The sequence below is a fragment of the Oncorhynchus keta genome, chromosome 19 (assembly GCF_023373465.1).
Source record: "Oncorhynchus keta strain PuntledgeMale-10-30-2019 chromosome 19, Oket_V2, whole genome shotgun sequence".
Lineage (NCBI taxonomy): Eukaryota > Metazoa > Chordata > Actinopteri > Salmoniformes > Salmonidae > Oncorhynchus > Oncorhynchus keta.
In genome coordinates, this window is record NC_068439.1 from 73006661 (window position 1) to 73020380 (window position 13720).

At 41.7% G+C, this 13720-nt stretch overlaps 2 protein-coding genes across 6 annotated transcripts; one reads left to right on the forward strand and one right to left on the reverse strand.

The window, feature by feature from the left end:
* The first annotated feature begins 821 nt into the window (after window positions 1–821).
* Window positions 822–9796, forward strand: rd3 (retinal degeneration 3, GUCY2D regulator). Its single transcript, XM_035794565.2, has 3 exons — window positions 822–992; window positions 6014–6340; window positions 8104–9796. The coding sequence occupies exons 2-3, from the start codon at window positions 6048–6050 to the stop codon at window positions 8471–8473; spliced, it is 663 nt and encodes a 220-aa protein (XP_035650458.1). The 5' UTR covers window positions 822–992; window positions 6014–6047; the 3' UTR covers window positions 8474–9796.
* On the reverse strand, window positions 9470–13695 carry si:ch211-22i13.2 (uncharacterized protein LOC553945 homolog). 5 transcript variants are annotated; one of them, XM_052471255.1, is made up of 8 exons: window positions 13496–13695; window positions 13172–13307; window positions 12515–13027; window positions 12265–12399; window positions 11139–11200; window positions 10964–11059; window positions 10760–10852; window positions 9470–10617 (listed from the first exon to the last, which is right to left on the reverse strand). In XM_052471255.1, the coding sequence occupies exons 1-8, from the start codon at window positions 13496–13498 to the stop codon at window positions 10567–10569; spliced, it is 1089 nt and encodes a 362-aa protein (XP_052327215.1). In that variant the 5' UTR covers window positions 13499–13695; the 3' UTR covers window positions 9470–10566. The 5 variants fall into 5 exon arrangements, with proteins under 5 accessions (XP_052327215.1, XP_052327214.1, XP_052327213.1 ...); XM_052471254.1 differs by having other exon boundaries at window positions 13136–13307; XM_052471253.1 differs by having other exon boundaries at window positions 13100–13307.
* Between the last annotated feature and the right edge of the window lie 25 nt (window positions 13696–13720).

The following is a 13720-nucleotide window of genomic DNA, read 5'->3' on the forward strand; positions in this document are numbered from 1 at the left end:
ACCCAACAGTGCAAGCAAGCGAACAAGCAAACATAAAAAAACACCCACACACAGATTTCAATGTAAACGCTCTCACACATGCACACAAATGCACATACATATAATACTGAAGCTCATTTCCTTCTGTATTTGTAACATACTCAACACATACAGCATATGAACAAACCGTTGCTTTCATGATCATGCAGGAACAAACTGTGCCGACTGAGCTCATTAGGTATGGGACAAAATAATTGATATTGGACTGACCTTTAAAAAGCTATTAAAAGGCGACCATGTCGACCCATCAGTAAGCTGTCTTGTCATGTTTAGCCCACATACACCATCTCTCTCATCATCTTACTCTCTCTCCTACCCCCTCCTTTTATCTCCCTCCCTCCATCTCCATCCCCATCTCTCTGCCTCCCTCTCAGCTGATAAAGCTTATTGTGGCCAAATAGGCTTAGGAGCATCGCTATGGCAACAGGGAGTCCGTAAGAGGCTTCACAAGGCACTTCATCTGGGGCTGTGATCTGCCGTTGCCCTCTGAGACACTGCCCCCAATCTCTGGAAACAAGCAATGACAGGCCATGCCTCCGGGGAGGAGGGAACTGTGTGTGTGTGTGTGTGTGTGTGTGTGTGTGTGTGTGTGTGTGTGTGTGTGTGTGTGTGTGTGTGTGTGTGTGTGTGTGTGTGTGTGTGTGTGTGTGTGTGTGTGTGTGTGTGTGTGTGTGTGTGTGTGTGTGTATGGAATCAACCACAGGCTGTGGCTCCAGGTAGGAGGGGACTGTGTGTGAAAGGGGTGGGGTTTACTGTATAAGACTAAGTGAGAGTGTGTGTGCTCAAAGACTTCACAAGCAAGACGAGAACTATCGGAGTCCGTGCGACCGACAGCAACACATCTTCCAACAACATCTCTCTCTTCATCTATCTTTTGGTCATAATATACATAATATATTCACTCCCTTGTGAATTCACTTCTGCTATAGCTTCCAAGACTGACGAGAGTTCAGGTAAGCAGAGTTTATTCATACAATGTTTTGTTTTAGTTTAAGGGGAGATGTGCAGTATTAGTATGGACTACAATATGTGCCAAGTGAGGTTTCTGATAGTCAGGGTGTTAAAAGTAGACAATATAGTTTTAAAATATATAATTGATCCAAATCAGTAACATGCATATTTATATATTTATTGTCTAAGAAAGACGCGCTATACACTAGATGAGAACGCCTTTAACCTTAAATCTAATCACACCTACCTACAATTACATAAAAATTAAATAACAGGGAAGCCTATCTACTTCTGGAAAGTTCCATGAAAAAAACCCCTTCTATTCCATGTTATCCAATGTGTTCAGTTTGATCCCATAGTACAACATTAGCACCGTTTATACCTGGTGCTAACATGGAGCTTGTGTCTGGATCATATCCACATTCGGATTGTGCCCACATTTTCAGACAGGTGATATTAATTGTGAACTGATTTTGATGAAGTCTAAGTTTCAAATCTGTGTAAAAGGGGAAAATTCAGGACGAAGGTCACATGTTAGCACCAGGTATAAGCAGGGCTATTCTGGGCAGGAGGACAGAAGCGAGTGGGACACATTCCAGGAAACAGGAGTCAATGCAGGAGCCCTGTTTATACTTAGTTCTGCAGCCTTTGTCTTGATATTGTCCACATTCTGATTGTGCCAGCATTTTTTGACAAGTGTAGATTATCAAAAGAAACATTGTGATCTGATTGTGATCAGATCTTAAAAGTGTAAACAGACAAGATCAGGTCAAGACCAGGATGAAGGATGCATGTTAAGATCAGGTATAAACAAGGCTTGGGAAATACTTGCAAATTCATGTTAACCTTACAATTACACTCAATCAATATGGAAAGTGGTTGGGATTAGCACTGATGGTAGGATGGAAATACTCCATTAAGCGTTTATGAATACTCATTATAACATTATTATCATTATAATCATATACATTTGAGCTCACTGAAATTCTAAATAAGGAGTTGCAGTCAGTATCATAATCAGTGATTAATAATAAACTGGTCTTAAATACATCGAAACCTTAAAGCATTGTATTTGGTTCAAAATATTTTCTAAAACCTAAACCTTAGCTGGAGATGTGTATAAAGGGTGTGACCATTGAGCAAGTTAAGGGAGCAAAACTCCTGGATATAACATTGGATGGTCATGTATCATGTTCAAGCTCTTGGGGCCCTTATGCGCCGGTCATCAATGTCTATTTTCTCTTTTTTTTAAATACTTTTGACAGTACTGTATGCTGTGGTTAAGGCTACGACGGCGCCAGTCCAATGAGTGGAGCTTACTCAGGTGTTCAAAAGCCATATCAGACAGAAAGATGAATGCTTCTTAGGTAGTTCTTTATGAGGTTCCGTTTAGAAAACGATCTCTCTGCAGAAACGACAGTTACAAGGATGGTAAAAACAGCTTGATTGCCGTAGCAACATCAGGGAAACAGAAGTGAGTGGTGCTTCAAACACAGCAGTTCTGCAACATCTTAAGCCTAATTGAGCCTCTCATTCTCCTTAATTGCCGGCCTCAACACGTTACAGAAAGAGATTAACTGTATAGGAAGGATGCTCTGGGGAAAGATTGTCTGGATACTGAACAGCCCAAAATTTGTTGGTTAGATTTCATTTGATTTAATTTATCTTGAATATAACAAGACAAAACCCACTGAGTAGTGGCTGAATGTATCCTCAAGCCTACTACTGTTTTTTCCTAATTGTTATGCTATTTGATATGTAATTTGTATTAAAAGTTTATAAATAGTAGCTAAATAGTAACTAAGTAAGGTATATAGCTATATATAGTACACTGCATAATGAAACAATCGCTCGTGAACTAGTGTTTTGAGGGTGGACTGACTAATATTTGCAGTGGCAATTTTAGCATGTAAATGTTGGTCGGCAAACCATTTTTTTGGGTGGGGGATGCATGCCAGCAAAGCCACAACACAACACGAAACAATACATGAATTGTACTATAACGGTGACAAACTTTGGGCCTACATAAAGCAAGTTGTCCTAATAGCAGAGTCCCAACAGCAGGCCGAACACCTTACCACCACTACACCTGGCTAACAGCCTTGTCTGGCAGCGAAACAGTTTCATTTACTGCCATTAAAAAAAACAGCTGATATGGTTGACTTGTTTAAACAAATGTGGTTTCTACTGACAATTTAGATGTACAAACTACGGCATAGGGGGCAACAAGCGGATAAGAGGCTATCTGTAATTTCGATTAAGACATTAATGAGTGAGTTAGGATGGATGTAAATCATGTAATCAATATAACTATTTGTTCAGTGCTTTTGACATGTACATGACAGAATTCAGAACATTGGCCATTCTTAAAGTGTTCTTCGTGTACACCAAGTTAGAACCATAGGATAAATAAAGGGGGCATATAAGCAAACAATGAAAGCTCTTACAATATTTGATGATTACATTTCTCTAAAACAGGTTATAGGCAACATGTGCACCACCAAGTCAGAACAGTAGGCGAAATTAAGAGGGGTAAATAGACCAAATTATTAGGGTAAGGCACATGGGCTACTAACAGCTTACTACACAACATACACTTAGTATTACTTTCTTAGCTACAGTATACATATCTCCATGGTATTTTACATCATTTATGCAGCGGCATACAAGACATTTTTGGACTCATCTTGTTGTAATGTGTTGTTGTAATCTCTCTTGAACAGGAAGATGGCGTGGCGGTCCTTCATGTGCAAATTTTGTCATCAAATTTGTCATCAAAGTCTGGCATTCTCTCAATTTATGGTGCTTTCAAGACAACTGGGAACTGGGGAAAAAACAAGGTCGAATCATGATGACGTCAGTGATCTAGAACGCTCTAGAAAGAGTCTTTTCGTTCCCGACTTACATTTCTGAGTATGATGACCGTTGAAAACATATTTTCCCAGTCGGATCTCGTTTTTTCCCTGAGTTCCCTGTTGTCTTTAACTCACTGAAGTCAGATTTCCCCGTTTTGAGTTAACAGTTGTTTTGAGCGCGGCAGAAATCATTACCAACCCCTACGCTCAGTATTTTAAGCTGGCTGCCCCACACCACAGAAAGCACTGAGCTAGGCTGAAACACCTGCCTTTTAGTGCTGCCTTACTCAAGAAAGCAAAAAAAGAGACTATGTTAGTTTGCTGCTTTATTAACTCAATTATTGTAATAATGTTTTTGTTTACATTGTTTACAAATTGATATGTCAATTTAACATGCAAAACAGGCAACTCCCCCAAAATAATGTGGGGTTTAAAACAGGTGGGGCTCTGCACTGAATGATGGGTCGCCACTGATTATGTGGCATTAATAGACTGGTTTTACAAACAACTTTCCACCCAAGCTGAGAGAGAGCGCGAGGACGGCTCATATCATGCAGGGTCAGGTACAATCTGCAATGTTTGAATTTCCAACTTTAATTAGCCTATTGAACAAGTCATTATTTTATTGCCAGAAGCCAACATTCTAAAAATGGCAACATTGCGACACATTGTATAGATTGTGAAATGTGAGAAAATTAACATGAGAAGAATACAACCAAATAGGTCTACCAATAAACATGTATCCATTAGCCAAAGCAAAGCCAAACATAACATTGGGGGTGCAGAGGCCATGATCGCATGGAACTCCAATTCATCACCAATTACTCAAGCAAAATTGGAACGTCGGGGGCTGTAAGCGGACACACAAAAACACGCACACATAGACACACATAATCTTGTTTTTACTATAATGTTTTATTTGTTGTATTGTTTGTATATCGTTGTATTTTAATTTGTGTGACTGTCCTTGTCTATCAGTGTGTCGGTGTTTTGTTACTTGTCATGTTTGGTGTTTTTTTGTGGACCCCAGGAAGAATAGCTGCTGCTGGGGATCCAAATAAATCAATATGTACCATTTAAGTCGAAAAGCTACCTACCAAAAAGCTGCACTGATCTGATCATATAGAGAGCAGGGATGGGACTAATCTCATGCTGTCTCTCTATCTGTCCAATAAGCCCGTTTATAAACACCTACATTGTTCATCTACATAATTTACAATAAAAACCAAAACAAACATACAAAATATATATACATTTTTAATCAAAATCCCACTTTCGATAATAAAAACAATAAAAAATCATGCCAACACAGAGGCACTGATGGTCAAATTAGTTTATTCTGATTATTTATGCGTATAACAAACAATATCTTGTGTATTTTTTTCAGTTTTATAAATGCATAGAACAGCCCCCTTCAGTTTAAATGGACACCCCTGAAAGAGGTTGACAGGAAGTGGGAGTCATGAAGCAGAGAAGACTGCATCCCAAATGGTACCCTATTCCCTATATAGCACTACTGTTGACCAGAGCCTATAGGGTGTAGGGAATAGGGTGCCATTTAGGTCAAAGATGCAATGAGAGTGGATGTGAAGGAAGGGACTGGATATGAAAGGCTTTAGCTTGTACAGACAGACACCTGAGTAAAAGGATTGTGCCTGTGAAACACCTCTCTCTTTGTGCTGTTCTCCTTTGGGAATGTTTTTTGATCTGTGATAATAGCCTGTCCAGGGGAGACAGGTGTAGAAAGCCTCCAAGCTGTTGGCAACAAACAGATATTAGCTAGCGAGGGACGCACGTTACCTGTACCTCCCATGGATTACATTGATGTGATGGCAACCCAGGCTAAACATACTTTCTAGACATCCACACAATCCATCCAACGAAATCGTAAGATTACAAATGATCCTCTCTTATACAATATGGAGAATATCATTAGGAGTACTTTGTAGGATTCCCTCCCCTGCCATTTACAATGACCTTTTTCATTAAAGAAATATTGAGAAAACCTCATTGTGGAAAACCAACCCTATAAGACAAACAGTCCATACCACAACCTAGCAAACACAGTAGACTTTTCTTTTATTGCATGCACTGTACAAGAGAGGCACTGTACTTTAGATTTACACCATGGCCTCTCCTCACACTGCCGTCTGGTTCCTCCCATGCAGCACGGGGCACGAGGGGAACAAGGCGTCGGTGGCGATGGCCTCGTGGTTCAGTTGGAGCAGCGAGCCGGACTACCGGAGTCCGCGGCGGGACCCGTCTGACGTGGTCATGGACACCCTGATGCTGGAGCTCAACTGGCAGCTGAAGGAGGCCGAGAGGATGCAGCGTGAGAGGGACAGCGAGTACCGGCGCCTCCAGACTGGCGTGGACTACAGCTGGCTGGTCAACACGCCACGCAACACCTATGACGTGTCACCTGGTGAGAAGCTGGGCCTGGAGGACCTGTGCTCCAAGGTGCATCCAACCTACTGCGGAGCTGTCATACTGAGGTGAGTAACCTTTGACCTTAGTTGTTTCTGTACTTAACCCCCTAACCTAACATATCTGGCGTAAAAAGACGACAGAGCAGAGTCCCCACATCCATTTTTCAGGGAATAATACTGTATTCTGAAAACCAGAAACATCTGCTCCTTCCGACGCAGCGGAGAGTGTTATCCCCCTAATCTACACTGGCCTTTTGGTTAAGTTCTCTATACCACCCCTGACCTTCGACCCCCATTGATTCAATGCTGTCCTCATAATTGATTACCCTCTTACTCTGATCAGGGTTGAGTGATTTTCCTTCCGTGGAAAGAAAATTCATGCACAGTAATGTGAGGCAGAGAGAGAGAGGGACAGATAGAGAGAGACAGAGAGAGAGAGAGAGAGAGAGAGAGACAGAGAGAGAGAGACAGACAGAGAGAGACAGAGAGAGACAGAGAGAGAGAGAGAGAGAGAGACAGAGAGAGAGACAGACAGAGAGAGACAGAGAGAGAGAGGGACAGATAGAGAGAGACAGCGAGAGAGACAGACAGAGAGAGACAGAGAGAGAGAGACAGAGAGAGGGACAGATAGAGAGAGACAGAGAGAGACAGACAGAGAGAGAGACAGAGAGAGAGAGACAGAGAGAGACAGACAGAGAGAGACAGAGAGAGAGAGAGACAGAGACAGAGACAGAGAGAGAGAGAGAGAGAGAGAGAGAGACAGACAGAGAGACAGAGAGAGAGAGAGAGAGACAGAGACAGAGACAGAGAGAGAGAGAGAGAGACAGAGAGAGACAGAGACAGACAGAGACAGAGAGACAGAGAGAGAGACAGAGAGAGAGAGAGAGAGAGAGAGAGAGAGAGAGAGAGAGAGAGAGACAGAGAGAGACAGACAGAGAGAGACAGAGAGAGAGACAGAGAGAGAGACAGACAGAGAGAGACAGAGAGAGACAGAGAGAGAGAGACAGAGAGAGAGACAGAGAGAATATAAAAAGAGCTGGAGGCCAATCGGCCAAATCAACAGGAGCAAGGGTACAGGTGGGGTCTGACCTATTTGAAGGCCTAAGAACTTATCAGCCTAATCTTGAGAGGAGTAAGTATCTTTAAGTATCCAATCTCTATGGGAAGACATAGGGGCCACCATTAAATATCCCATCTGCTAGCGGCCAGCCGATGCGCAAGGGACGCGAGAGCACTGATGCTGTCACAAAAGAATGGTGGAAAAGCAGAGAGAAGCTCTTCTGATATAATAGGCTTGTTTGGATCAAAGGTTTTTCAAGTGCATTAGTGATAGCACGTTGTGGTGGTACAGTGGCGGTGGTAAACGCTGCTGAGTGGAATAGTACGAGCTCATCTCCTTCCCACGCACGTACTCTTTGAACCCTCCACTAGACGCCCACATAGTTTCTCACCTGTGACTAAAACTAGGCAAAGTGAAACAAAGCTATTGATTACAGGGATGGCTTAAGGTTTCTTGGTTTTGTACTATTTTTAAATCTATAGATAAAAGTCATCCATTTATCCTGATGCATATGTATTGGGGGAGATTTGGAACCACACTCACGTGATGAGTCCTGAAGACTTCCGTTGGCTTCTTGTATGAATGCCTAGGCTTGAGCTTGGTGGGCTAACATTCTAGGTTTGAACCCTGGCCAGTAATATGAAGACCTGTGTTGGCTCTCTGAGTTAATTCCTAGGCTGTAGCTCAGGGGCCTAACCTAACACAGCCACCCGACCAGTCACACATGGGTCTAACTGAGACCGATTTGACTTCTCTCTCTGACATCCAGGTTCCGCCAGTTGGTGACTGAGAACGAACCGGAGGTGCAGGAGGTACCTGCCCTTTTCCGCACAGTCGTCCTCGAGGCTTTGGACCGCATGAGGGAGGAGCAGGAGGCGCAGCGGCTCTCGCGCCAGTGGAACAACAAACGGGCCATGAGCATGTCTCTCATGAACTTCAAGTCACGCGTCAAGATCAACCCCTTTGGCAGCACCTTGGGCCTGACCTCGACTGGAGGGGGAGGGGAGGGTGTGTGCGAGCTGAAGACGGTGTCAGAAGACGTGGAGAAGGCGCTGGAGGAAAGGGCTGACAGGTCCCAGAGGGTGTGGAGCATGCCCAACTTCAGACATAAAGGGCTGTACACTACCAAGGCCGTCTGAGCTGGGAATCCACAGGACAGTGTTGTGGTTCAGTGGAGGATAGAGCAACGCTAGTGAGAGGTAGCCTATAATAAACCCATGGAACCTGCCCAGTCTGCTTTGAACAAGAATGGGGAGAAATAGGAGACATGTCTCTCCCATCCTCTCCTTCGGCAGTGTGGGGTCATCCACTATTGAAAGCTTTTGACTTATGAATTTGATATGGGGAGCTATGCTAAGGATATTTCACAATGTTTTGAGATTTTCAGACACATTCTTTGCTGTACCTTTATTGAAGATTAGATAGTTTCTAAGAGAATTGTGTTGCATGCACTTACTTTTACTGTGCTTTTTTTCCCTTTATAACAACATAATACTCCGGAGCTACATGTATTTAAATTGTAGTTAACCAATGAGGCTTACACATGAAACAATCAACAAGTTCTGTTTTTTTCTCAAGCATTTTTTTGGCACTGTAAAGGGAAGTGCTGCTTATCATGGCTTTTTAGTGACCTTTTTATAACTTGAAAAATCAACAGTAAACTGACTGCTCTATTGGAGTGGTTACCATGACATTGTAGATTATATCAATCTTCGTTCTAACTCTTTACAGTTGGAATACAGTGCATCTTGATCTCTTTGTGTTGTCGGTCTTACTTTATTGCTATTGACTTATCAGCAAAATACAATTGCTGCGCAAATATTTTAAATGCCAAATATTTCAAATCACTTTCTTACGGCAAAAAGCATAGAAATCCACATCTAAGCTATGGGGGTAAGCATGAAAAAAGCTAAGCGGTAAGCACAAAGGCACCGTTTTATTACTCAGCAACAAGGTTGAGGTGCCTGGGCTATTTGCCTTGTCCAATAAGACTGACAAAGCCTGGTTACAGGACAAACTGTGTCTCATAAGAGGCACACAATGGCAGCAATAATTCATACACAATGGGAATGGATGCTTGATTGTACTGTAACATTTCAGATGACTATTGTAAAGAATCTCTATAACAGCCGCAGTTTATTGCTGTTGAGAGAAGAGCTGTTTTATTGGGTGGACTCTAGCAGTTTGCCACATCAAGTGGGCTTCACAAAATATAAAAAGCTTTTCCAAAATAATATTGATTTATAGTATTACATGTGATGACATCCAGTCTCAGATTTGTACATACTATACATTATTCTCTGATAATCAATATATCTAACAATAAACTACATTCCTGGGGACCCGAGTTTAGCTGCAAGACTGTTTTGGACCTTCTTAAAACAACTAGAAAAACATAGATCATCATCAAACACAATGCAATGCCGGACTGGTGTTCTATTTGAGACTACGTTACAATAAAATGTACCCAAATCTCTTTGTTCATCAGACCTGGGTTCAAATAGTATTTGCTTTCAAATACTTTAAGCTCTTGAGCCTGCTGGCGTGAAAGATGGACGGGTTGGCACTTTTCCTTTTGTTCCATTGTGCCGGGCAAGCTTAATCAACTGAAGTACTTAAAAGAAAACCGATACTATTTGAACCCAGGTATGTTGTTCATCACTCAGATCTTTGCTTATCTGTAGTCTCCACCACAGCAACACTGTTCTAACTTGCTTAGCAACACCTTGTGCAGCAAACATACTGATAAAAAGACAGTGACTGGCTCCTTTGATGTTATAGTAAAATTACAATTCTAAAGACCAAACACACAGACATCAGTTCCAAACAGTGTGAAGCACAGGAGGTTGGTGGCACCTTAATTGGGGAGGACGGGCTTGTGGTAATGGCTGGAGCGGAATTGGTGGAATGGCATCGAATACACATGGTCCGATGCCGTTCCATTGGCTCCGTTCCAGCCATTATTATGAGCCGTTCTCCTTCAGCAATCTCCACTGGTCTGAAGAAAGGGGCCGACAACCACAGGAGTGACAACACGCTTTTTCTAAAAGAGAGACATGGCACATTCTGTCATTTTGAGATTACATGTCCCACATCTCTTGCAGTGATAATAATAACCCTGTAAATGGATGTTAGTTCAGAGCTTCATCAAAATGGTCGTCTTTCCCTGAGTTCTGTTCTGCACAAAAATTGGAAGGTTCTGGAACATAACCAACGGTGACGGCCCTTTGCATTACAACGTGGAGTTGAGGAACTCAAGCAGTTCGGCGCGATTCTTGTCCCTCTGTTGAAACAATGTGTAGCATGCATACGTTTACATTTTAGAGAGACTTACAATCAGTGCTTTCAACTATGGTAGGCAAAATAACCCTCACTTTTCATAATCAATGTAAGTAAAAAACTTTACGCATCACACTCATACACACCAGCTTGTCTTTCTTGGACTTCTTCAATTTCATTTTGATCTTCTTTCCTGTGATCATGCTGTACTTGCTTTTTCTCCATCTCTCCTTCAAATACTGAAAGATAGATATTTCATTTCAAAATGACAGCTTTCAGAAAGCTTCAAACCACTGGTATGGATGTAGCTAACTTGGTTAAGGATAAATAGTCCCATAAATGTATTCTACCTTGGAGATCTGAATAGGTCCAGGTCCAGCGCTTTCCTCCTCTGGTGTCATTTTCTTGTCCTTCTTTCGTTTATGCTTCTTCCCCTTTTTCCCTTTCTATAAAACAACAACATAAGTCACAAACCACACCTTTATCAAAATAAATACTGAAAACAGAATATTTGAAGAAAAATACCTTCTTGTGTTGTTTTTCCTTTTTCCTTTTCTTAGAATTCCTTCTGGATTTGTTGTGGGAATCTAGACAGGAGAAAGCCAAATCTAACTGAAACACGGTCCTTCAGGCTTTGCCTATTAGCTATACATATACAGGGCTCTAGAGCACTACCATTTTGGGGGCATACGCTCCTAAATATTTTGTTGTTCTACCTGAAATGTTTATTTGGGAGCACCAGTGCCTTTAGATGAGAAAAAAAAATAAAAAATGACCCTGTTAATAATTGTTGTAATGATTTCTTCACTGTTCCACAGCCTCAGAAGAATGCAGATGTGGTAGCACAGAAAGAACGGACAGGGGAGAGCTTCTTCAGGAGATGTGCTTCAAAAGTAGCTAGGATTCATATCGGCACAACGTAGCCTATATCTCAATCTTAAAAATCTATTCTGCTCCGAAATCCTGTATTTTGTAATTGCTGGCAATTATTTTCATTAATACCTCAAATATTTTTCATTGTGCTCCTGAATTTCTTTGTGGGCTGCTACATTTTTCAATATAGGAGCACATGTGACTGTAGAGCCCTGAAATAATATGGTCATCTTTCAGATACAGTGCATTCAGAAAGTATTAAGACACCTTCACTTTTTCTACATTTTGCTACGTTACAGCCTTATTCTAATATGGATGAAATAAATAAAGAATCCTCATCAATCACACAATACCCCATAATGACAAAGTGTCAGGGACTGGGAGATTAGTCAGCATCAAGGGAAAGATAAACAGAGCAAAATACAGAGAGATCCTTGATGAAAACCTGTTTTGAGAGACCTTGAGAGGATCTGCACCAAGTACAGGTGTGCCAAGCTTGTAGCGTCATACCCAAGAAGACTCGAGGCTGTAATCACTTCAAGACGCTTCAACAAAGTACTGAAAAGGGTGTGAATACTTATGTAAATGTGATATATTTTAAATTCACTTGCGAAAATGTACTGTGTGTAGATTGATTAAATTCTTTTTACTTTCATCAATTTTAGAATAAGGCTGTAACGTAACAAAATGTGGAAAAAGTGAACGGGTCTGAAAACTTTCCCGAAAGCACTGTACATGCGCGTCTTTACAATTACAGGACAAGTACTGGCACACTCACCACTGCTGCTGGAACTACTCCTACTGTGGGATGAAGAGCGGGATGAGGATGACGAGGATGAAAAGGATGATGATGATGAGCTGGATGAGGAAGATGATCTACTGTGGCTCCGTTTCGTTTTCCTTTTTTCTTTCCCTTCAATAGAAAAATACAAGAGAACAGTGACTATTTACATTGTCTCCAAGGTAGGCGCACGCCCACACACTTGTGATATCATTTAATAAGTGATCACAATAGACCATTAAATGACCTGTGCTTGGTGATCTTCTGTCATCTCTTGTGGCAGACTCAGTACTTCTTCTGTCATTTCCTCTTGTGGCAGACTCAGTACTTCTTCTGTCATTTCCTCTTGTGGCAGACTCAGTACTTCTTCTGTCATTTCCTCTTGTGGCAGACTCAGTACTTCTTCTGTCATTTCCTCTTGTGGCAGACTCAGTACTTCTTCTGTCATTTCCTCTTGTGGCAGACTCAGTACTTCTTCTGTCATTTCCTCTTGTGGCAGACTCAGTACTTCTTCTGTCATTTCCTCTTGTGGCAGACTCAGTACTTCTTCTGTCATTTCCTCTTGTGGCAGACTCAGTACTTCTTCTGTAATTTCTTCTTGTGGCAGACTCAGTACTTCCTCTGTCGTTTCTTCTTGTGGCAGACTCAGTACTTCTTCTGTCATTTCCTCTTGTGGCAGACTCAGTACTTCTTCTGTCATTTCCTCTTGTGGCAGACTCAGTACTTCTTCTGTCATTTCCTCTTGTGGCAGACTCAGTACCTCTTCTGCCATTTCCTCTTGTGGCAGACTCAGTACTTCTTCTGCCATTTCCTCTTGTGGCAGACTCAGTACTTCTTCTGTCATTTCCTCTTGTGGCAGACTCAGTACTTCTTCTGTCATTTCCTCTTGTGGCAGACTCAGTACTTCTTCTGTCATTTCCTCTTGTGGCAGACTCAGTACTTCTTCTGTCATTTCCTCTTGTGGCAGACTCAGTAGTGGTACTTTTTCTTTCAAAACGTATTATACTGGACTCACTTTTCACTTTGTCTACTTTGCTGGACTAACAAAGACAAAGTAAAGGGAAATGCCTTGTAAATCTATCTGCATTGTGAGCCCAAACCTCTATCATAAACCCGTCAGATTTTAAACACAGATCATCAGTAGCGTTATTTAGCTAGCTAATTAGCATTCCTAAATTCAAAACAAGTTGCTAGCTAGCCCGATAACGTTAGGTACCTAGGTACTTACCATGGTGGCTGTTGTCTCGACCAAAAGACGCGAATGCAATAAAAAGTTGCTGTTTATCAAAGTGATATTCTCTAAACAATTATTAACAATACTTTATCGACTGTACTTATTTGTAAATGTAACTGTATGGCTATAAGATATAACTGGCTGGCTACTCTGCTGACAACACGATTGAGCCATTTTGCATCCCACAATGCACCATTGATTTCTTAAAGCAACACAGCA